This window comes from Astatotilapia calliptera, chromosome 17, assembly GCF_900246225.1.
Source record: "Astatotilapia calliptera chromosome 17, fAstCal1.2, whole genome shotgun sequence".
Taxonomy (NCBI): domain Eukaryota; kingdom Metazoa; phylum Chordata; class Actinopteri; order Cichliformes; family Cichlidae; genus Astatotilapia; species Astatotilapia calliptera.
The window spans coordinates 25,926,362-25,950,813 of NC_039318.1; the positions used below are offsets into that span (position 1 = coordinate 25,926,362).

General features: G+C 38.9%; 2 protein-coding genes across 3 annotated transcripts; both read left to right on the forward strand.

Annotated features, from left to right (window-relative positions):
* Positions 1-17: 17 nt before the first annotated feature.
* Positions 18-4,696, forward strand: depdc4 (DEP domain containing 4). Its single transcript, XM_026147173.1, has 9 exons — positions 18-206; positions 722-1,142; positions 1,493-1,647; positions 1,743-1,938; positions 2,050-2,300; positions 2,462-2,604; positions 2,801-2,926; positions 3,097-3,175; positions 3,410-4,696. The coding sequence occupies exons 1-9, from the start codon at positions 131-133 to the stop codon at positions 3,607-3,609; spliced, it is 1,647 nt and encodes a 548-aa protein (XP_026002958.1). The 5' UTR covers positions 18-130; the 3' UTR covers positions 3,610-4,696.
* A 667-nt stretch (positions 4,697-5,363) lies between these two features.
* Positions 5,364-19,245, forward strand: scyl2 (SCY1 like pseudokinase 2). 2 transcript variants are annotated; one of them, XM_026147269.1, is made up of 19 exons: positions 5,364-5,546; positions 8,182-8,378; positions 8,587-8,744; positions 9,064-9,208; positions 11,388-11,537; positions 11,632-11,853; positions 12,572-12,688; positions 12,780-12,905; positions 13,103-13,279; positions 13,593-13,604; positions 13,802-13,924; positions 14,935-15,048; positions 15,574-15,706; positions 15,822-15,940; positions 16,062-16,162; positions 16,388-16,457; positions 16,547-16,624; positions 16,729-16,854; positions 16,932-19,245. In XM_026147269.1, the coding sequence occupies exons 2-19, from the start codon at positions 8,202-8,204 to the stop codon at positions 17,553-17,555; spliced, it is 2,772 nt and encodes a 923-aa protein (XP_026003054.1). In that variant the 5' UTR covers positions 5,364-5,546; positions 8,182-8,201; the 3' UTR covers positions 17,556-19,245. The 2 variants fall into 2 exon arrangements, with proteins under 2 accessions (XP_026003054.1, XP_026003055.1); XM_026147270.1 differs by lacking the exon at positions 13,593-13,604.
* Positions 19,246-24,452: the final 5,207 nt, after the last annotated feature.

The window sequence follows — 24,452 nt, forward strand, 5'->3', positions numbered from 1 at the left end:
AAATAAAACAAAAACCTTTCGGGGTATTTTGCACGTGTGGCTGTTGTAGCCTCTGGGGGGCAGCAGCGGGGTTGAGTCGGTTCATTTTAGAGGAAGAAGAACGTGATTACGTCACATATAGAGTTTCGTGATGGCGCTTGATTTGACTCCTCGGTTTAGAAGGTTGAACAGCCAAACTCGAAGCTTTCGTGAAAATCTACAGCATGGTAAGATATGAGTTTCGTTTTAACGAGTTTCTCATTTACAGAAATGACTATGCAAACATAGCATAGCAATTAATACACATGCTAGATGGAACTAGTGATAATTATAAACACGGTTGCCACCACAAACACGTCGTTATCAGTGGGCTTGTAAATTAACTTTCAACTGTAGTTTTATAAAATAAAGTATTAAATTGAAATAGTCTCGTAAAGTACTTCAACGTAGTACATAAACACCATGATAATGACATGCAGTGTAGCTTTTACTTACTAGTTCAATTCATTTCATTTCATTTCAATTCAAAATTTATTTATACAGCGCCACATCACAACAACAGTTGTAACCCTAACCCTTTCTAATTAGATGGAGGAAATATTACAAACTCCCCTTATCCTTCAAACTTTTAAACAAGTCATTAACATCCAACAATTACCTTTGGCTACAGTTAAGCAAGTTCTAGTTTAAACTCACTGGAGTCACTTTTTCTTCAAACCTCTGTTTCTTTAATTACCAACAGGCCTCTCTGGGCCCTTTGGTGCCACCCAGCTGTGGCACAACATCATCCAAGCCCTACAGACTCAAGTGGAAGTACGCAGCTGCAGGAGACATTTACGTGTTTACGCTGAATGTTTCACAGGCTCAGACGCTGTGGACGCAGTTCTCAGTTACTTGATGCAGAACGTGGCATTTTGCACAAGTGAAGTTTCTCGTCTCAAAGCTGCTCGACTCTGTCAGGCTTTGATGGAGGCGAAGGTATTTGAACCAGTAGGCACAAAGCTGTTTCGCAGGGACAAGGAGGTGACCTTTGAGGACAGCAGCTGCAGTCTTTACCGTTTTCTGGAATACAAAGGATTTTCGAATTCTGATGTGAAGGGAAACATTAATGCAGAAAACATACTGCCAGAACAACAGGAGATAAAAAAGAAGAGGAGCTCAAGGTGAGTTTTACATAAAATCCTCTCTGTTCTGTTACATTGGTGCTTAATTTACATTTATTTTCCAGTATTAAAGCATGTGAATCACCACTGAAAGTGCTGATCTGAACACTGAAACTCTCATCTTTGCAGAATAGGTGTATTATGATTTTTTTATTTTTTATTTTTTTAGTAAATTTGTTGCATTTATCTTAATGTTCTCATTTCAGTTTCTTCATAGCTAAGACATTATAAACATCAACACTCATGCTAAGTATTACAACATTTTGTATTTAGATTTTTATTTAGAAAAAAGAAACATATACACAGAACCAAAGTGTTTGTTATCATCCAAATGTTTCCTGTTCTTTCAGGAGGCTGAATGAATTAAGAACAATTGCCAATCCTCTTGCTGTTGGATCTTCAGACAGAAGGGTTGAAAGATTGCTAAGGGCCATCAATCTGCAGCCATCCTTGTCTGCAGCTCACAACAGAACCACCACATCTTCTACCTTTCTTTCCAAAACTGGTAATGAGCAAATGTGCCAGTATAGTAAGGGGGGGGGATTTCGAGTGGACAGATATTTTTGTTTTTGTTTATTTTGCTCTTTCTTCCTTCCATAGTGTCAGATCAGGTTTGGAAGCAGCAAACCGTGTTGCAGCTGCTGCAGTTAGTAGAATTGCCAGTGTTGGACTGCATTCTTACCTCTCCTGAAAGAGTTCATCCCCAAACCTGCAAAGCTCCTCTGGCCAACCAGGATCTGGTTATCTCTAACACATGCTTGGAACGAGAGCTGTCTGACACCCTTCCCCTACCCCAGTCAGTCCTCTGATTCATCCCTTGAGGCTTTTGCACTTTGGCTTGAGACCTATTTGTTCATGTATTCCATTACACCTGTAGTATGTTCTTTCATACTTTTTTTTTTTCCAGGTTGGATGAGTGGCTGTCAGCAGCAGCAGACTGTTTGGAACTCTTTCCCGACCAGCTGATCGTGGTTGCAGGAGAACAGCTAAGCCTGCAATGTGGAAATGCGTCTTTGGAGGATTCCAGTGCAGAACATATGACAAGCAAGAAGAGGCTGTTGTTTGATACCATTGCCAAATACTACAGTGGACAAGAAAAATCTCCACTCATTTCAGGGCGTTACCTGGACATACATATTGCAGTTCTGAATTTACTGGGTAAGAACCAAAAGAGCTAAGTTTAAGTTTATAGTGACTTTTGATTCATGGTGTGGAGCAATAAGTGATAGGGCTGTGATCTGTACCACAGTTTTGTTTTTTTTGTTTGTTTGTTTTTTCTCCAGTCATGAAGGTTAATACTTGTGTCTTTTAATTTCCAGATGAAGGGAAGCTACAGGATGCCATCAAAGCATCTCAGTTGTGTTTGCGGCTGCTGGAAACAAGTCTGAGAGATGAACTGCAAAGACTTCTGGCCTTCATGGCGATAGCAGCTCGCTCAGATGCTTGCCGTCTGCAGAAACAGGTCAGCAGCATCCTCTAAACCACACTGCCAGTTTCATCTTTTTGCACTTTTATAGAATAATAAAAGGCAAATAGTCCATATAGAAAATAACTGAACATGTTTGAATCTGTTTCACTGAATAATCTGATAGTACCGTAGCTTTATTTTGTAAAATTATAAATGAAATTGAATTGAAACCTATTTTTTGTCCTTTCAGACTGATAACAGATCCTTGGTGTGCCGCACATTTCAGAGAGCTCTTGTTCAGAATCATGAATTGACTCGATCACAAAGTGAAGCTCTGGTGTTCTTTCTCATGGACAATCACTCTGAGCTCTTCAAGGTAAAATTCTGTGCTCTCAGAACTACATTGAAATAGTCTTCTTAGACAAACATGCGTTTCCGTCTGGATTTCAACCAGCCTTAAGTTTACTTTTTAATGTCTCTACAAGTACCTGATAGTTGTTACAGTGTTTCCTTTTACTCTCTGGTCTTATCTTGCAATAATGATAGACACCTACAACCCTTATTGAAGCTGTGAGGAGCACACTGAGGACTGTGCAGCAGGGAAAAGATCCTGACTCATTTGCTAGTAAGTTCAATGTTAATTACACTCTGACAAACCATCACACAGTACACCATCAGATGAGATAACAGCTCACTATGTATAGATACACTGTACTTCAGTTTTTTTGTGTACCTATCTTATTTGGAAACACTGTTGCTCCAGATCCACAATAAAAAAACAAAACAAAACCCCCACTTGTTCCTGAGCACTGTGCATCCTCCATGAAAACCATGAAATCCTCTTCATGTTTTGTTGCAGCGTTCACCTTCTGCCAGCAGGTGACTCCACAGGAATACGAGGACCAGCGTGAGGCTACCACCCTGGAGAGCCTCAAACAACTTCTTCATGACATTTCCTCGAGCAAGAGGATGTCTGCCAAGGAGAAGAGGAGGATGCTCAAAGAATTTGAAAAGCATCACCCCGTGGTCTTCCTGCAGCACTTTTCTAGCACTTTCTGAAACACACAAGTAGCTGGGACTGGTTTGACTTCATGGGTGTACCTACAAATTCATGCAGTTTCAGGATTTTAAAAAAAGGTTAAACTTGAATGCATTTTATGATTCTAACTAACAAGGAAGTACTGACTTGCATATGGTTACACCTCTAATGTGTAGTATGCAGAGTGGGGATGGCATTCTGAGGTGGATACATACTACAAATGCTTTTCAAACGGCATGTTTCCATGGGTGTAATCTTTCCAAATCCAAATAAATCACGAGGTAATGATAGCTGAAGTTTTATTTTTAAATTTGCTGGTAACTTGAAGGCAATGAAATTTTAGTTCAGTACATCTGGTCAACAACTGCTGTAGAAAGTATTGCACTAGTTTGAAAACTATATTGTTGGCACAGATTTTACATTCTACAATTTAGCTTTACTGCAGGATAAAATCAAGTGTTAAAAGGGTGTAAAGGGAATACTTAAATTTCAGTACTAAATGAATTCTCACAGCCATCAAATGGTTGTTTTGAGGCAACATTAAGTGAACAGCTTATGCTTCTAGATTGAAGTGCTCTATTTGTATGTGTAATACTAAACTTTTTTTTCCAGTGTGCATCAGGCCTTGGGAATAGTGTTGTGCTTTTCTGGGGCTGTGCATTTTAATTAAGCATTAATTTCTCTACATCACAAAAAGATGTAAAGATGTTATCCATTTTGAGGCCTTGATTTGGTAGCTGTACTTGAAAGAAAAATACTAATTGTTGCAATAATTTCTTTTTCTGTGAACGTTCTAAAAAATGTTATTATTAAATGAAAGCAGGAAGGGTGTTAGGATAACTATCCTCATGTATAATTTTATGGTTAATGACTGTATTTAGTGCCATAATTTAAATATTCTAATTGGAAGTTTTTAGGATTTTTACTTGAAAGATAGACATTATGACCTCATTGGAAAAAGTGCGGTACTCTAACTGGATATGCTACTGATGTAATTTTTCTTTAAAAATTATAAGCATCACTGTAATGAAGACATGGTCGTAATAAAAAATGTGGTCTCATTTTATTTTCAGAAACACTGAAATCATCTAAAAAAAATGCAATTTATGATGCTGAAACATACTTTATTTTGTTTCAGATTAACATGTTTAATAAAGCCTTTCTAAAACTTTCGATGTTGCAGTGTATGTACCACAGTGCAAACTAGAAGTCAGTGTTTTGTAATGGAATAGTGAGGATAAATATAAATTATGATTTTTTTTTTTTGACACACTTCATCTGTTTCTGATTAGGATTTTCAACACTACTATTACTGCAAATGTTTTGTCATTAAGTTAATTCCTATCTGAAATTTAATAAATATTCGAGTGTTCAGTATGAGGGTGACTCTTTGACTTATTGGTCAAGAATTTATGAAAAAACATTTTTGAAATCTACTTTTTTAGAATATTGGTAACAGGGTTGCACCGCACATCGATGGTTTATTATTTATTATTCTCAAATACATAATACAAATTGGTTCCTGTCGTTTTAAACCACGTTTGAAGCCTAAATTATCCTCTAACTACATAATAATCCTTAAAATTCATATTTGTATTCATAGATTTATATTTTTCTAATAATTTATTATAAACATATTGTTTGAATAAATTGACAAAGTGTGAAATAATGACCGTGTATAAAAGTTACGTTTTAACTTAGTTAAAATAAAACCGACCTCGAAGTGGTTATTAAAAAAAAAACATAAAAGAAAAAGAGTACCTGATGACGTTGACGCACCTGACTCCGTTAACAAACCCGGAAGTAGAGCTCTTCGTTCACTAGCGTACCAAGCTAACTCATTTCGTATGCTACTGGAAGACATGGGGGCTGTGTTTCACAGCCATTACTGACAGCGGTACGGCTGAGAGCCCACTTACAATAGGAAGTAAAGCGGAGACCCTTTTTTAATATTAAGGTAAGTAGCTGGAGGCATTGGGAGTGAAAGTTTTATATAGAAATAATCGCTGTTTGACTGGAACGTCAGTCTACTTGCGCATTGTTGGCTAGTTAGCTTGGGCAGGTGACTGCTGTGTTCATGTGGGGAAAAAGGCAACATATTGCAACGATGATGTCTGCGACATAGGTAGGCAAAGGGTTAATAGAAGAATTGGAAAGATATCTGTTGACTGCCAGCCGTGCTTTCAGTACTCGTTTGCATTGGCTGTGTGCTAAACAAGATGGTTAACTTGGCTAACATCAAGGTATTTCACAATCAGATCTGACAGACACGCCGAGTGACCCATAACACTTTGAAACCCATGCTAACATGTGGCTTGATCGTGTCGAATATGAAGAACTTATTAATTCCTGCCGACGTTACTTACTTGTTATTAGATACGTCCAGTTTTCATAAACAATTCCACCATGATACTAACAGGCTCTCTGGGGACCAGCTGCTAAGGTGCTAACGACTTTATTAGGTTAGCAACTGGTATTAATATAGATTACAGTCAAGTAAATCACGCGTTTCAATTTAGTTACTCGTCAGCAGACAGTCAGGACGCTTGTTGCAAAGAAAAACAGGGTCATGGGTTTCTATTCATGCGTACTGATATTTTTGCCATTGTTTTTTTTGGCCTTTCCACTCTTTCCAGGCAGAAGCAGTGGCGTGGTAAAATAGGCTATGATGCTGTCTGTTCTATGAAATCTTCAAATCTGATTGCCTTTAGTGCTTTCGATGTTTTGCAGCATTTTTCAGAGCACTGCCACATTTTCAAATGAAGCATCAGGGCTTTAGGGTTTCGATTCTTAAACTGAGGGACAAATTCTAGAACGCTAACAGCTTCAAAAGTAGGTGATGCTATGTGATGCTACATATAATGAGATGAGAAATACTTTATTTATCCCTTAATAGGAAAATTCTGCTGTTACAGTAGTTGAAATGATGAGGAAATTATAATATTGTCTGGCAGCTGCCTGTCCAAGAAGTGAACAGGCTGGTCTGGATTATCGGTGGATGGATAAAAAATTGTTCAGTGACCATCTCTCCACCACAGCTTCAAAAACATCCAGTTTGCAGTCAGTCACAGACCCTGGTTTTCCTAGTTGTTTTATTCAGTTTGTTGGTGTCAGCAGCTCCGATGCTGCTCCTCCAGCAAACCACAGCAAAGTCAAAATTGAATTTAAGTTTGAAAGCATTTATAAAACGTTTTATTAAGAATCACTGTATTTTGAACATTTCAAACCCATCCATAACACTTTAAATGTAGGGTTCTGTAAAGAATTAATTATTAAAACTGCAGCTTACGTGGCAATGTATGGATTTGCTGGGAGCTTATTCGGTTCAAACATCAAAGGTCTAGAAGGCTGCTCAAGAAAGATTAAGAACACTGAAGGAAGTGTTTGCATTTTAAAAAAAATAAACGTAACAAACAAAAAAAACTTGCTTCACAATCATCGGTCATGCTCTTTTGTCTAGGTTTCTGTTGCCTAACTTGCTCTTACTCTAGACTATTTTGAAAGAGAGCATTAATGTGGTGTGGCTCAGTTTGCTCTGAGTCATTTTATATTTCTGGGGACAGCGCGGATTGTTACTATGCTTATTCTCCTCAGCCAGCACAGGGAGGATGCTGGTGGGGACTTTGATGTGCAAATTTTCAAGCAGGTGCATTAGTGCATGTCTAATGGTTTGTTGAAGGCTTTTGCTTTGCCAGAAGCACACAGATGTCTCTTTCACCAACTACCTACACAGAATATTTGTGTTTCAAGTCCCATGAAGCTGACAAAATGAGCAAATAACCTTTTTGTGAAGCCTTCCACCGATTTCATCTTAATATAGTAGAAGTTTTTGCTAAACAGGAGAATGGGGTGAAAGCCAGGGAACGGGTTTGGGAATGCACACTCGCGTTTTTAGAGGCTTCTTAGTAGGGTCACCATAAAGGCCTATTCTGAAACAGGAAAAGGAAACGCATTTGAAACAGCTTCATATTTTAATTAAATTATTGATATGTGGCTGCAGTTTACTGATAATCTTTTGCAAAAGGAACTGATTTAATCAATCTCATTATTGGGGGTTTTGTGTAAACACAGCCTTCCTATTTAATTTCTTTAACCACTGTCTTTTTTTTCTAAAAGGTGCTTCTTCAGTATCTGCAGAAATCCAAAGACCTGTTGATATACAAGGCTTTTATATCATTGAAAAGAAGTTGTTTTTTTTTCTCCTACTGACCAGAGTTGTTGGCTTTTTTTTTTTGGGCATGCATCTGTACTATAGTCTGCCAAACTATTGTTGGTTTGTGTACAGCACAGACAGTACATGCTGAATGTACTGAATCTAATATTACCACCATATTCCACATCTTTATTGAAAAATTCTATCATCAGAATAAGGTCTAATGCGTGATATACAAACTGAATTTACAGTTTGCATGGCCAACTTGCAATTTGGGGAATTGCTATATTAAGAATAACAGTGGAGTATACTGTAACTGTGCATGTAACATAGTGCCTGGTTGCAAAAACTGCAAAGAATTTCCTCATCTGACTGACTCTAGCTTATGTCTTTAACCTCTGATCATTCCTTAATGATCATCATCAATGTTTTATTTCAGCTGCCAGGTTGAGCCTGAACATGGAGTCCATGCTGAACAAATTGAAAAGCACTGTCACTAAGGTGACAGCCGATGTCACTAGTGCTGTTATGGGCAACCCTGTGACACGGGAGTTTGAGGTGGGGCGACACATTGCAAGTGGAGGTCCCGGCTTGAGCTGGAGGATCTATAATGGCACCAAGAAGTCCACCAAACAGGTAGGGGTGTGTGTGTGTGTGTGTGTGTGTGTGTGTGTGTGTGTGTGTGTGTGTGTGTCTCTCTGACCAGACCACCTCTTGACACAAGTTTAGATTTGATCCAAGTTCATAAATGATTTACCCGACTTTTGCTGAAAGGGGAAAAGGAATTAATTTGAGACTGAAAACTGCACTGTCACCATGTTGTTGTATGTCTTTTACCCTCCAGGAAGTAGCGGTTTTTGTTTTTGACAAGAAAATGATTGACAAGTATCAGAAATTTGAGAAGGACCAAATCATCGATTCACTGAAAAGAGGAGTGCAACAGCTAACCAGACTGCGTCACCCTCGACTCCTGACTGTTCAGCATCCCTTGGAAGAATCACGGTGATTAACACACACACACACACACACACACACACACACACACACACACACACACACACACACACACACACACACACACACACGTATGTATGTCATGGATGAAACTGAATGAGTCACTGCTCAGAGGATATCTTGACATTTGAGATGAAAATGGATCATGGCAAGTAAAGGTTAAGGCCTTGTGCTTTCTTTCTTTTCATCCATGACAGCTCTAAATTCATAATTCTCTTCCGTCTGTTTTTACTCTTTCTGTTTTGTTTATTCTCTGTCTGTTATTGCTTTGAATTGAACTGATGACATTTATTTATTTGGCCCTCAGAGACTGCTTGGCATTCTGTACAGAGCCGGTGTTTGCCAGCCTGTCCAACGTGCTTGGCCAATGGGACAACCTGCCCAGCCCTGTGCCCAGCGACATCAAGGAGTACAAGCTCTATGATGTGGAGACCAAGTATGGCTTGCTACAGGTGAGCATGTAGGCAGAATAGATTTCTTTTTGTATGGCTGCGTGTTTCTTGATGAATAATTTAAAAAAAAAAAAAAAAAAAAAAAAAAAAAAGGTCAGTCAGAGCTGCTTTTACATTTATTTTCAGTTCACTCCAGTAGGAGAAAGTGGAGGACAAAAGAAGTAGCATTCCTAACAAAAAACTATGTACAGTAGATTGTCAGTATCTGAAAGCTATATCCTTAAGAAATGAGAAAAAAATAAATAAACCGAAAGACCTGACACAGGACCTGAGAGACTCATGTGTCCCTTCACTTGACCCATCTGCTGTTCACTGAAGCCTCATCAGAAATGGTGTCAGTGGAAGTGAAGCGCACGATCTGATATCGTCGTGTTGGTGTTGTTCCCAGATCATCATACTAAATGTTGTTCCAGGATCAACATTGCAAGTGGCCAATCACATTGTTGTGACGTTATTCTTTTGCGACTTCAGGAAAAACCGCCGTAAAACCAAAAACTACTTAAGCTGCGAGAAACCGCCTCTGTCCGCCAATCAACGCACCCTGACCCTAACCCTAACCGTAACCCTTTAAGAAACGGTAAGCAGAATTGATCTTGTCCTTGCAACATTGGAATTTCATAAATGCACAAATGGCTTGGCGCGCAAAAGAATAACGTCACAACAATGTGATTGGTCACTTGCGATGTTGATCCTGGAACAACATTTTCATGATGATCTGGGAACAACACCAACACGACGATATCAGATCATCCAAGTGAAGCTGTCAAGAAATCATTCTTAAGGAAGAAAAACGGAGAAAAGGCTGAAGAATGCCAAATTACACAACTGAAAATTGTTAGCAACTGGTCTGGTGTAGTGTAGATTTCAAACTTTAAATGTTTGTAAGTCATTGTTAATATGTATGGAGGAGGTCAGGAGAGAGGTATAACAATGAGTGTTTACAGATGTACAGATGTATGTAAAACACGGTAGAGGCTCTGTCATGGTTTTGGGCTGCATTTCAGGCGGTGGTGTTGGGGATCTTGTCAGAACTGATGGAAATATAAACCCAGAGCATTACCATCAGATTTTTATCCACCAGGTAACACCTTCTGGAAAGCATCTGGTTGGCAATGACTTGAAAAAAAAAAGCATACCTGGATAGAAAAAACCCACAATAAACACTATCAGTCATAGATTAGCTTCCCCAGAGGCTAGACCTAAACTTTATTGAAGCAGTGGAAGGTCATCTTAACAGAGTACAGAACAATAAATCAGAACAATATATCAATAAATGTCTACATCTGCTTCCCATTTTCCCATTAAAACATAAAGAAATGAAGGGTAGCTTACGACTTTTAAACAGTAAAGGGATCAATTTACTGTCACTATTAGGGATGGGTATTGTTTAGGTTTCATTCGATACCGGTGCCAAACCGGTACTTTTGTCAGATCCAGATATCTGACATAATGGCACCGGTATCCATCCCTAGTCACTATATTAATTTGAGACTGAGCAAAGCACATGGCAAACTAGACTTTTAAAGCTTTTAATTAAGCATTTATTTACACAACAGTACTGGTTATTAATGTAGTTGCAATAATCAGCTTCTCAGTCTTTCTTTACAGGTTACAGAGCAAGAAATACTGGTGTTTATTTAGTGCACACTTCCTCTTCTCTTTTTTTTCTTCTATTTTTTTTCTTAGTACTATGCTTGGAGATCCAAAACATTTTCTATGCTCTTTCTTCTCAAAGCCAGTTGAACCTGCTTGATGCCAAGCCTTGCCTGTCACCTTTTAGAATTATGTTTTATGACAGGTTGTAATACCAGGGAACATTTTACATTCACCTCCACCTCCGTTATTGTCTCTGTCACCCACATTGGTCCTAATTCTTCTATTTTTTTTCCTCAGAGCATTTCTCATCTGTTATATAAAGCAGGGGATTGAAGCTGAAAGACCTTAAAAGAAATGCCTGCAGTGTTTAGCATCAGTTGGTTGTTACACAACTTTTACTGCAGCAGTGCAGAATTGTGTTTAAACTTTATGACCCAGAACTCATTTACAGTGTGTTAAAATGTATGTTGACCCAGTTAAACTGATAATACTGGTGTATCTTGGTTGTTTGAGGCAAACCATGATTAATAATTAATTTATCTTGTTCAGATTTCCCAATAACTTCAGTTTTCTCTCTCTTCAGATCTCGGAGGGTTTGTCCTTTCTCCACAGCGGGGTGAAAATGGTCCATGGCAATCTGTGTCCAGAGAACATTATCCTCAACAAGAGTGGTGCGTGGAAGATCATGGGTTTTGACTTCAGCATCTCCTCTAACAACCCGTCAGATGCTGAGGTATGTTTTCAGCCTGCTTGGCTTATTGCCGTGACGAAGCTCTACCAGAATAACATCTTGCAACTTTTTGACGTCTTACTTTAATTTCCTGTAGCCCAAGTACACATGTAAAGAGTGGCAGCCCAACCTTCCTCCACTCTGCCTACCCAACCCAGAGTACCTGGCTCCTGAGTACATACTGTCAGTTAGCTGTGACGCTGCCTCTGACATGTATTCTCTGGGCGTGGTCATGCATGCTGTCTTCAATGAGGGGAAGCCTGTTTTCCAAGTCAACAAGCATGACATTTTTAAGAGTTTCAGCAGGCAGCTGGACCAGGTAAGTGAAGCTGTATTGTAGACATGTTGTGGGTTTGTTTTTTTTTGTTTTTTTTGTTTTTTTGTTGGTTTCTTTTTTTTAATGACTGCTGCTCAAAAAAACCAAAACCTTTGCACAGTCTTTGGCTTTGATTTTCAAAAATGCTTGTTGTAGGCATTGTTGTTGTTTTTTTTGGTGCATTTGTGCATGTGCATCCATCTTTCTCCATCCTCCTCTTATTTTTGCCTTTGTTCCTTGATGCCCTCCACTTGAGCTGATTTCCCTGTGAAACGGGATTTGATTGTCACCAGTCATTAGAGAGCAGATGTTTGAAGTAAACAAAAAATGATGTGCGGCTGTGCCAAGATAACAATGTTGCCTTGAGAATAAAAGTGGACCATAATAAAGGGAACAAATACACTTATTTGGTTTCCAGCTATTCCTTCAAAGTCTTCATCACAAATATTAGTATGGGCAGTATAGATGTAAACTCCAGCTTGCCTGGTTTGTTTAGTTTTTATGCTCAGCTACTGTCATCTGTTGAGATCTGAGTCATTTACCAACTCATAGTTCAGGCGCAAGAGAACCATGACAGTAACAGTCTAAACTCCAAGAAAAGATCCTCTAAACTAATGTGGACTTAATGTATTGATAAACTATGGAATACATTACAGCTATAATACAAATAACTTGGGTATATGTTACTGTTATGGGGTTTATTCTTGTCTTTCAATTGTAGTTGAGCAGCATGAGTCCAGCGGTGCTGAGCAAGATCCCAGAGGAGGTGCGGGAGCATGTCAAAATGCTGCTCAGTGTCACACCTAATGTCCGGCCTGATGCCGACCAGATGACTAAGGTCTGCATATTCATTGCTTGCATAAGAATATCATTCCATCGTTCATAGGCCTCCCTTTGAGGAAAAATATTTTTTTGTGTGTGTTTTTCAGATCCCATTTTTTGATGATGTTGGTGCAGTCACTCTGCAGTACTTTGATTCCCTCTTCCAGAGGGACAACCTACAGAAGTCCCAGTTCTACAAAGGACTCCCCAAAGTCCTACCCAAGCTACCAAAGGTAAATGCTGCAAACAAGTCCCCCCAAAGACTTGTTTGCAGTGTGAATACTGGAGATTTCACCTTCATTTTCAGGATTTGTATAAACACGTTGGTTTACTCCTGAGTTAGCAGTATTACTGTGTTACACTCGATCTTATGACTCCTATTAGTCATGTCATTTCATCTTTTACCTATTCTGTTGTGTCTTCTCTTTAGAGAGTGGTTGTATATCGCATCTTGCCAGCTTTGACCTCTGAGTTCGTCAATCCGGACATGGTTCCCTTTGTGCTTCCCAACGTGCTGCTGATTGCTGAAGAGTGCACCAAGGACGAATATGTTCGCCTCATCCTGCCTGACCTCACGCCTGTTTTCAAGCAGCAAGAGCCTATTCAGGTATACAGAAATGTAACCTGACACAGACACTAATTTAAACTTGTGCACATTTGCAACAACTGGTGCTTTAAGAAACGTCACTTTTGAAATATACACATCGCCTTAGGATGGATCCTCAGGTATGGAAGTATATCTGTTTTAAAAACTCTGTTTGCATGATATATTTTTTTCCCACTTTGAGACACGTGTGTAATTAATATTTGATATGTGATTGAACAGTTGTATTTAGCCTGCCTAAAACGCATGGTGCTTTATGTCTTGTTCTGTCGCATTATCAAGACTTCTCTGTATTTTTCTTCCCATGCCTCTTCAGGCTAGCAATATGGTGAGTGGTTTTTCTGCTGTGAATATTCTCTCGTCGCATCAGCTTAGTGTATGTGTTATGTTGTTAGTGATACTAAAAGCTGTACTAAAACCACTGGAATGAGTCTCTTACTTCCGTCTTCCACTGTACTCACCTGTTGAACATAGGCTAGTATTTCCTCACTCTTGTTTTCTTAACTGAGTCTCTGTGTTGTGCAGATTCTGCTGATATTCCTGCAAAAGATGGACCTACTGCTGACTAAAACGCCACCAGATGATATAAAGAATAGTGTGCTGCCCATGGTCTACAGAGCTCTGGAAGCCCCTTCAGTACAGATTCAGGTACAGAGGGGAAACAGGAATGGTGAAATAGATTATGATTCAAGGAGCTACTGTGCACATAATTTGTGAAAAAACATAGATGCAGTTTTATAAACATTCTAAGATATTCTTGGTATGTCTGGTTCTTTTTTTTGCTTTAGATATCTTTTGTCTAAATTAGAAACACTATAGCTGTGTCCCTATTCCTAGACCGCATCCTTCGGAGGCCGCATTTGAAGGCTTATTACGTCACAGCCTGGTGACAATGGCTGTCCCAATTCGAAGGCTGCTCCCAATGCGCCCAACAAATGCGTCTTTCATTTCACCGGATTTGAAGGATGGGTTAGTGTATCCTTCGTGGCCCAACCTATTTCCAACAATGGCGGCAGCTACTGTGCTTTAATTTTACTCTTTCTGGGTCACAAAATAAACTTTCAACATATTTTCAGGGGTGAATGTAGGTGTTAATTTAAAAATGTTATTGTTTGGCTTTCTTCAGTGTTTTATTTGTTCCTGAGTAAATCAGTTTGGCTGAGATTAAAGTTATAGTTTTCACACAGCCTAATAAATGTCAAACAGAAAACTGGTGAACCTCCTAAGACCTCACAGAAGTGTGAAAATGGTAGAGAATTTACTCCAGTGTCCTGTTATATTTTAGGAAGCAGGGAGCTGACAGCTGAGTTTATTGAACTCTACCGAGACAGCTGGTGACGCAAATCTGAAGGCTAGACCGTCCCATTTCACAGCCTCGCACTTCCAGCGTTCTCGGTCTTCGAAGGACTCGGCCCATGTAGATCGCATAGGCTGGGTCCTTCGAAGGATGCGGCCTAGGAATTGGGACACAGCTTATAAGAGTAGTTGCTAATTTTTACTTCATTGGTGTTTATTTTTAGAATTGTGCTTTGTCAGTTTGAGACATTCATTTTTGCCTGTACTCTTAGTTCTCCTTTTAGTGTTGCAAGCACAGTAAGAATGCATTTCAACTCATTATCAAAATGTCACATTTAATAACATTATCTCTCGCTGAGCAGGAGCTGTCCCTCAACATCATCCCAACCTTTGCAAACCTGATTGATTACCCATCTATGAAGAACTCTCTCATCCCTCGGATCAAATCAGCCTGCCTACAGACATCCTCACTTGCTGTGAGTCTACATCGCTCATTCTGCTCTCGAGCTGTTTACCTCAATAAAATGATATATATATATATATAGATATAGAGATATATAGATATAGAGATATATAGATATAGAGATATATATATAGATATAGAGATATATAGATATAGAGATATATATATAGATATAGAGATATATATATATATAGATATAGAGATATATATATATATAGATATAGAGATATATATATATATAGATATAGAGATATAGAGATATATATATATATATATATATAGATATAGAGATATATATAGATATAGAGATATAGAGATATATATATATAGATATAGAGATATATATATAGAGATATAGATATAGATAGATATAATTTTTTTTTTTTTTTTTTTTTAAGTCTTTACTTTGCCTTTTCTTTTCTAAAAATGCCACATTCTTGTTTTCAGTGTTGTTAGCTACTGACTGAAATGCATTAATGTGTTTCCTGTTTAATTCTGTAATTTGCTGTGTCACCGTGTGTCTTGTCTCGATGTGTAGGTGCGAGTGAACTCTCTCGTGTGCCTGGGGAAGATTTTAGAATATCTAGACAAGTGGTTTGTCATTGATGAGATCCTGCCCTTCCTGCAACAGATCCCCTCTAGAGAACCAGCAGTACTCATGGGCATCTTAGGTAAACAAACCGTAGCGTCTCCCCTCCTCAGAGGAAGTTACACATATTACCATATCATTTCACATTTTGTTTTTCTTAAGAATTCTTTATTTGACGTGATTCCTCTTTACTTTAGGGATCTATAAGTGTACATTCAACCACAAGAAGCTGGGCATCCCCAAAGAGCATCTTGCTACCAAGAGTTTGCCCCACCTCGTCTCCCTCAGTATAGACAACAACCTCAATCTCAATCAAGTACTGCACAGTCAAACTGATATGATATTTGTGTTATTTAACTGTAACTTTCTAAAAACAACAGAAAACTTTATATAAATATTAATATAACACATAGGGTAATTGATATGCTTTCTTCCAGTTTAACTCTTTCATGATGGTTATCCGTGACATGCTGAGCCGCATGGAGACAGAGCACAAGACCAAGCTGGAGCAGTTACACATCATGCAGGAGCAGCAGAGGTGTCTTTCTTAATTTAGTTCACCACGTACAGTAAAACTCCTAATTATCTTTGATTAAATGACTGTGAATATTAATTGTGATTTTTATTTTTTATTTTATTTTTTTTAAACTACAAATGTCCTAGAATGTTTAAAGTACCTCTAATCTTTAATAGAGAGCAATTAACAGACAGTACTGTTGGTAATGTTATGACTAAGTAAGCACTTACAAATGTCATTTAACAGGAGCATGAACATATCAAATCCACTCAACCAAGCAGAGGAGAGCAAGAGCCCACCTAATTCTGGCAACCAGGTGATTGCTTGATTTCATGACAGTCATCGGCTCTGACAACGTGACTGTAAATGTTAGCCTCTCTTAAAATCTCTTCTTTTTGCTTTCAGATTGATGACATCTTTGGTGGCACAGGGGTTAATGGGAAGGAAAATGGATCTGCAGCACCAGTCTCACAGCCTAGCAGAGTATGCAGTTAATTCTTTTGATTAATTTCCACCCGCTTTCTTCTTTGTTCATTTAGCATGCAGCCTGGTTTGCTTATTTCCTTTCTTCCTTTGCACACCTCTAGGTGTCTCTCACGCTAGAAGAGAAGCAGCGATTGGCTAAAGAGCAGGAACAGGCAGCCAAACTGAGGAACCAGCAGCCGTTAGCGCCACAGACGATCAAAGCAGCCACCGCTGGCTCCAACTCACAGGTAAATCCTGACAATATCTGCGTACACAAACACACACTCGTGCTCAAACACTAATCATACTACTTGTTATGTTACAGACTAAGGATCTGACCAGCAGCCTTCTCAGCAACATGACATCTATGTCCATGGCAAACACAGCACGACCAGCCCCAGTGCAAGGATCCACCATGTCTACATTCCCCTCCTCTGGTCCAATGGTCGGCTCCATGGGAACCTCGGTCTCAAATGGTTTTAACCCAGCTATGGGCTTCCAGGCAGGAGGCATGGGGATGGGCATGCGACCCACAGGTCCCAGCCTCTACAGTGGAATGGCCACCACCACCAGCACCCCAAACTTTGGATCCCTCACACAGAATCAAGGAACAACTGGACAAACAAATAAACCTCCTGACATGTCAGCATTGGACAATCTTTTTACATCCAACAAGCCCAAAGTCACTCTTAACCAGATCGGTCCCAAAGCTCCATCTGGAACCAGCAGCCCTTGGCTTGGTCAGTTTAATTCACCCCAGAACCCTCAGACTCAGATGCAGGGTGTGCCAGTTGGTATGGGAGGGGTGGCCGGTGGGTTTGGGATGCAAGCAAACCCTTTTTTCAGCCCTCAGAACTTTGCTCAACCTGCTGCTGCCCCTAGCATGAACCCAAGTGGGATAAAACATAGTGCATCTGTCAACAATGATCTGAAAGACTTATTTGGCTAAACAAGAATTAAAGAGAGACTCCAGGTTAAGTATATTCTTTTAATGACTGTGGACAGAAGAGCCTTGAATTCTCACAGAAAGGCCGACTGAATGTGAAGATTGAAAGTCCTTTCAAGGCTCTTACTGTTGGCATTTTTAATCTGACCTGGCTTAAGTTCTGACTCTCTCTGTTGGCAAACTAACCTGAATTCCATTTTTACTTGACTAGAAGGACAGACTATCGAGGTGAAGTTTCTTCTTCTATGCTGGGGGTTTCCTACTGTTTTTGTACTTAACATTCTTGATGGGTTGACTTGAATTCCAACTCAGATTATTCAGGAAGGGTTTGTGTTTATAACATGAATGATGGCGTGGATGGACTGCAATTCACTTCTTGAACATGTGACGTCTGAGTCAACACAATTGGCGGAAAAATATTTTTAAAAAGTGGTTACTGTGTCTCTCATCTGGTCATTTTCAGGCTTCTGTACCTTTAATCCTGTTTGGATTGTAATCACCCCGTTAATTTGCCGTTATCGGTTGTTATTATTCCTATGACTGTTAATGGTAGGTAGTCACCTCACTGCTAGTGGGCTCAGTAGAACAGGGCTGCTCAAAAGGAAAATAGTGCATAAAGAGGCAGGCAGGAAAGTGGGGGTATAATCTTCTTCTTCTCATTTCTTCTAGGCTTGATTTTTACTTTCACTTACTTTTTACTTGAATTTGCTGCTTCTTGGCGTCCTTGTGCTGATTATATTAAGTTAAAAAAAACTACTTGGTTAGGAAAAGAAGGAATGCACTTCTTTACACAGTCACTAGAGAGCTCCTGCATAATTGAGGCCTTTTCTGCTTATTGCCAATTATGATGGTAGTAGGTGGAGATGGGTGCATGCTGACTATATTTATGGGACTGATTACAACACATAATGGCTTGTCAGTGGGCTGATTACATCCATGCGAACTATACTGCTTTTCCAGACTGTTTTTTAGAATTGCTGCAAGTCTAAAATGATCAGAGAGCTGGCTCGGAAACAGATGCCACAAACAACAAAATGTAATCTAAATGTAGACTGGCAGTAGCTTGAATTTTGGCTCTGAGAAGCATGCAGTCTCTGATCTGCATCCAAGAGGCTCCTCTGTGGAGGAAGTCTGAGAGAGGGTGTCGAATTGACAGCCCCACCGTTGCAGTTCAGGCTAAGAAAACCAAGTAGCTCCTCTGTAGTCTGTTTCTCTGCTGCTACATTAAAGTAAACAGTTTTGACCGCCCAGGCACCTTCTTTTGTAACAAGACCAGTTTCTGTAACTGCAGTATGGGTGACTAACCTGTGTCGGATGTGTGGAGTAACCATTGAAGCAGTGTCCTTTTTAAAAAGGCACTACATAAAAGAGCATATGCACTGCTTTAGCTATTGTGCCTTACGTGGGTACATATTTAAATCTAGACGGCACTCATCTGTTACTCAAGTATTAATGTTTTCCATCTTTATCAGCTGTCTGGCACTTGCTTCTCTAACCACTTGCTTTGTTGCATGTTACTCTCCTTGACCACAAAAGATCTGAAGTTTAATTAACATCTTTTCTTATGATTCCTCATGATTCTAGTGACCAATGAAAAAATATATTAACACGTTTTTACTGATGAGATCTTTAAGGGACTTCTGCGCTACCATTTATGTTGATCAGTTTATGAAATAAAGATTATCACAATATATTTTGATTGTAGCACTTTTCAGCTATCAGTAGACCTGTACTGGTGGCATATTATGAAGTGTAGATAAATAGTTTATTTAAAAGTGGGTTGCTCTGAGAGGGCCTTGCCTTTTTTTTTTTTTTTTTTTTTTTTTTTTGTTGTTGTTGTTGTGGTAATGTTTAAGAGGCCTTAGCTGAGTTGTGTGCAATAATCACTGTCGGTTGTTAAGGGTGCATATCGATTGGCTCGAACATCTCTCTCCTTAACTAAAACTTTGTTTTGACCTCTTATAACATAGGTCTGTGAAATTTTCTAAAGAATTAGATATTAATGTGTGCTCATTCTAAAGCTACATTTTTCAAGAATCACCGAATTTTAGGGTTTTTAGGTGTACATTGGTCATACAGGTTGTTTTTTTTTTTTTTTTTTTCCATGATGATGATGATTGTTTAAAATGTTTTATCTTTTATCACAAAACCCTTTTGGTTTTGTATAAAAATGCCACAAATGGCAGTGTTACTCATTTAACTTAATCCCTGGGTTCTGTTAATTCCTCTGCTTTTCACATACCAGACTAAAAATGTGTCTGCAAATGGATGTTTTTCAACCTTGAGTCAACATGTGGCACATATTATTTCATTGCTAAATGGATGTAGTTTTTGGAGTGTTTCACATATCCTAGCAGAACCCCAAAGGAACAACTGAAAGCTTATTCTTCTACAAGATCATTTATATATGACTGTTGTCCTATATGTGTAGTGTGGGCTTTGTTTCATGTGTCAAGGTGCTGGTCTCTGAGGGTGGAAATCTGTACATATAAAGGAAAGTGCACAATCTAATCTTGTCTGGATTTTTGAGTGTAAATTTAAGAAATGAAGGAGAAGCACAATCCAAAGGAAGTTTTAATAAATTCTTAAAAAGATTTACATGGCACAGCTTGTAGACAATCAGGATTACACGAAATAAGCAAATTAACTAGGGTTAAAAAAAAAAAAAAAAGTGAAAACATCTAAAAAGTCCAATAATTACACAAATTGTGAATATTTGAAGATTTACTAAAACATGGAATTTACTTGTATTTTATGGTGAACTGATAAAAAATAACTGATTTTAAGTTAAAAGATTTGTAAGTAGTTTTCTCCAAAGATTTATCTGTAAAGGATTCCACTTATTTAATATAGAATAGGCTACATTAGCCACTATCACAAGTGCTCAACCCAGCCATGTAAAAAACTCGTACATGGCTTAATTTACTGCATCTCTGCATGTTAGTGTAGCTTGATAAAAATTCAAACTTGCAATGAAAACAAAATGACTTCAGCGGAGGAATAAATAAATGTCGATCAGCCTGTTGAGGTGAAGAGGGCAGGAAGGGAGGAGGCAGCTTCTGACAGGAGAGGCAACCTGAGGTGGGCAGTGACACAACTGGTAGGATCAACATTAAGTTGACCCCTGACCTACAAATCCCCTCAGTCACTGATTAAGTCTCACCGCTCTGGTTGTGCCCGTGCTCAGGTTTATCTGAGTTACTGTTATAAAATACAAAAGGTGTATTAGCCAGGACTGTAGATTTAAACTATAAACATTCAAAGCATATACACCTTCACAAAAATTCAGCTTTTACGCAGGTGTCTTATCAAGAAAGAATAACTAGTCAAATTATTAATCCGTGTGTAAGGGGGCAGCGTTCACTTCCCAATGTAACATTTACGCTAATCCACATTAACAACTCAAGAAATAAGAGATATGTGGTGACTAAGTTAAATATCTCTCCTTTCCTGGTGTTCTGCTGAATAAAAAGGAGACCTAACTGACCTTCTTGTCCCAGTATTGTTATCGACTTAGACATACCTGTGATATACTAGTGGTCATATAATGTGCTTCAACAAAAGCCTTATTGTTTGGTTCAACAGTTCTGAAGTGAGTGTATTACCTGAGAAGCCCAGCGTGTATGAGGATCTGTTCATCTTGAAGTGTAGTGTGCCCCGTTGGTTCAACTGGTGCTGTCTCTCAATACCACTGCTGTCAAATAAACATATCTGCACACACCACATATAGAAAGAAACACAAAGAGAGAAATGCACTTTGTACATTTAGTGCAAATTCAGTGGGGCAAGGATTAAAAGTTTTAAGACAAACAAAGATAAATCTGTTCTTCTCTAAACAGGACCATAATTTATGAGAAATAAGTAGGACTTGAACCTACTGAGACCATAAACATATCAGGAAAGTGTTTACTGATTTCATCTATTAGCCTGTTGAACAATAGTGTAATTATAGAAATCTTTACAGTCACAATAACTGAAGGAGTTACACACTATTAGAAAGAATGGTGTCCAAACTTTTTTCCCCAAGATTTCCATATTTATTAATGGAAAATCACCCAGGGGCCAACAATCCTTCTCACCTTTCTACTTTTCTGTCACATGTGGAGGGTGAAATAAAAAATAAGATCAAGCTGTTTGGAACACCTGAAACTTCAGTGAAGCTGCTGAAGATCGTCATCTCAGGTTAATTTTAAATCTGACTAATTTTTGTGTGTATTGCGTGAGTGTATAAAAAAAACTCACGCCCATGAGATGGAAAGAGGAATTACACTTTATTCATTCCGTTTGCAGTGGAGGGCTATAAATACATATAAAATCTGACCTAGGGCCATGATTGGCCCCTGGACGTGGTGGACACGCCAGGTCTGTGGGAACCCAAGCAATTACAGCTAATTATCTTTCAAGTCCACTCTAAGTGCATCACATTTCTGCTAAAACAACATGAAATGTTTGGACGACCTACTCACACGTGCTTGGTGTTCTGTCCGATTTGGGAAATCTCCTGTTAATTCCCACCTGTAGGTCTGGGAGGCGGCGGCTGTGAGCAGGGCTGAAGTGGAGCCAAGTCTGCAGTTCAGAAGAAATGAATATCATACACAATCATACAGAGGTTTTGCTTTCCTTACTGACATCTCGGTGGATTAAAGTCTTTATTTTCACTCAGCTAGCTGCAGACTTTGCAGTCTGACTGCAGGAAAAAAAAAAGTCTTACACTCCAGTGTTGGATGCAAATTTTGGACGCCTGCGCACCTTCTTATAAGAGCCTGTAAAGGTGTGGAACTCGGTCATGTCTACAAAATGAACCAAATAAATAAATAAATAAAAATATCACTGTATAAAAGTACAAGCAAGAACACATCACTGTAAATGGCACATACTTGAGAAATCGATCACGTAGCCTGAAAATGCAAAGGTTCCCTGAGGGTTCAGGGTGAACTGTCGTTCAACGTCTCTGCTGCTGACTGATGGCGACAACATGCTTAAACCCTGAAGAGGAGGATGACATGGAACACTCAAGGGATCAAACCTTCATGTAAAACTCAATGTGAGTTTATTTAGAATTTTTTTTTCTCACCTGGGATCCATATTCACGCCACACTTGACCATCTCTGAAGTACCAGCCTATGTCCTCCATCTGCCCCTGAGGAAAGAAGTTTAGTCTCCGCACCTTCATTCCTGGGTCATTCGTCTGTAACCTATCAAAATCTATGAGCACCTTCCTGTTGAAAGACAACACAAAATCCAGTCGTCTGTGTGAAGCTTGTTAATGTTCTAAACAACATGGGTGGGAGTAGTTTATATTTGACATGATGTTCTGTGACCTCCCCACCTTTCCCTTTCCCTACATCATATAACAAAGGGGAAACGGAGGAGCTAAGGTGGGCGGGTCCAATGCAGCTTGCATACTAGATACATAGACGAGGAAGTGTATGTTCCAGTAATGTGGGCTGTCACTGAGATCAGCTGATCTGTTGATTTTATGGCTTTACTGAACTCTATAACACTGTTATGAAGGTTGTTCCACCCCCCAGTAAAAAGTTCCATATAAATACTTAAAGGTCCTTTTCTGACCAATGACATGCTCACTTTCAGTTTTGTAAAGTTGCTGATACTATCAGATATGCTCACAACACACTGACCCATGGCGTGTATTGATACTGATTCCCTTGGCTCCTGGTTGGCAGTAGTGTGCCTCTATCACATGGTCATTTTCAATTTTCAGCCACTGATGGCCAACTGACAGCTGCCACTCATAATTCTTCCTGTTGACTGTGAAACACAAGCAAAGATCATGTTATCGTACACACTCCACTTATTAATATGTGTTTTTGAGCAAATCTGCACAAAGGCTATGGCTTCGTGTGTAGTGTATTTATTTTTTATGGTTAGTTGTTATTTTAGGCCATATTGTTCTTTTTAAGTAGCTGCTGTTGGCACAGTCAGATGAGATAGAAAAATCAATGGTCCTTAAGTCAAAGGACTAAAAGGCAATCCTATGTAAATGAATGTATGCATGTAAATGTGTCATACAGACCTACAGTTTCCTGCCAATAGACCTTTGCTCCTTCATTAATCTAGAATAACAATAAATAAACATATTGTGGTCAAAACCTTTTTATCCCCTTTTCCCCCCACTGCTTAGACTGATACAGCACTCTTACCGTCAACTCAGAAAAACCACCTGTGAAAACAAAAAAGAAGAAAATCACCTCTCTCTGCATTGTTGATTAAAATGTAATTAGATAACTTTGTTAAACGCCGGTTTACTTACTTATGATCGAAGACAGACCTAAACGTGCCATTCCACACAAACAACTGCTTTCACTTTCTGCTGGTGGGCTAAAGTTCATCCAGTGTGTGGACTAGGGTTTGGTTGGTCCATATGATTCAGAGAAGATAAAATTTCCCTCAATTGCCTATGAGGAAGACGTACTAATGCTGTTATCGCTGTCTTAGTTTCCTGCAATTACCCTTTAGAGAGCCTTGTATGTGCCAGTCTAGAATGGAGAGAGGGCAAGACTCTGTTTGAGTACTTGTGAATAAAACAAAAACACACAAAACCAGAAATCTTTAGGGCATTTCTTTATTAAAGTGCAGAATTGAGTATCCTTGTAATAGAAATAGAATGAAATAAATAAAATAAAATAAAAACCTCCCACAGTACAATAAAATAAGTCAATGGTAAGGTTCATCACATTGTAGATGTATTCTTTTTGTCAACATAAGTTTACAGATGAACAGAAATCATTTTTGTTTCATTTACACAGCAACAGCCTTCTGCAGATGCTTTATATTCTAACATTGCAATACACTACAACAGGGGTCTCAAACTTAAGCTGTGGGCCACTGTTGGCACTGTCATCTCATCGGAGGGCCACTTTAAAAGAAACACACAAGAAA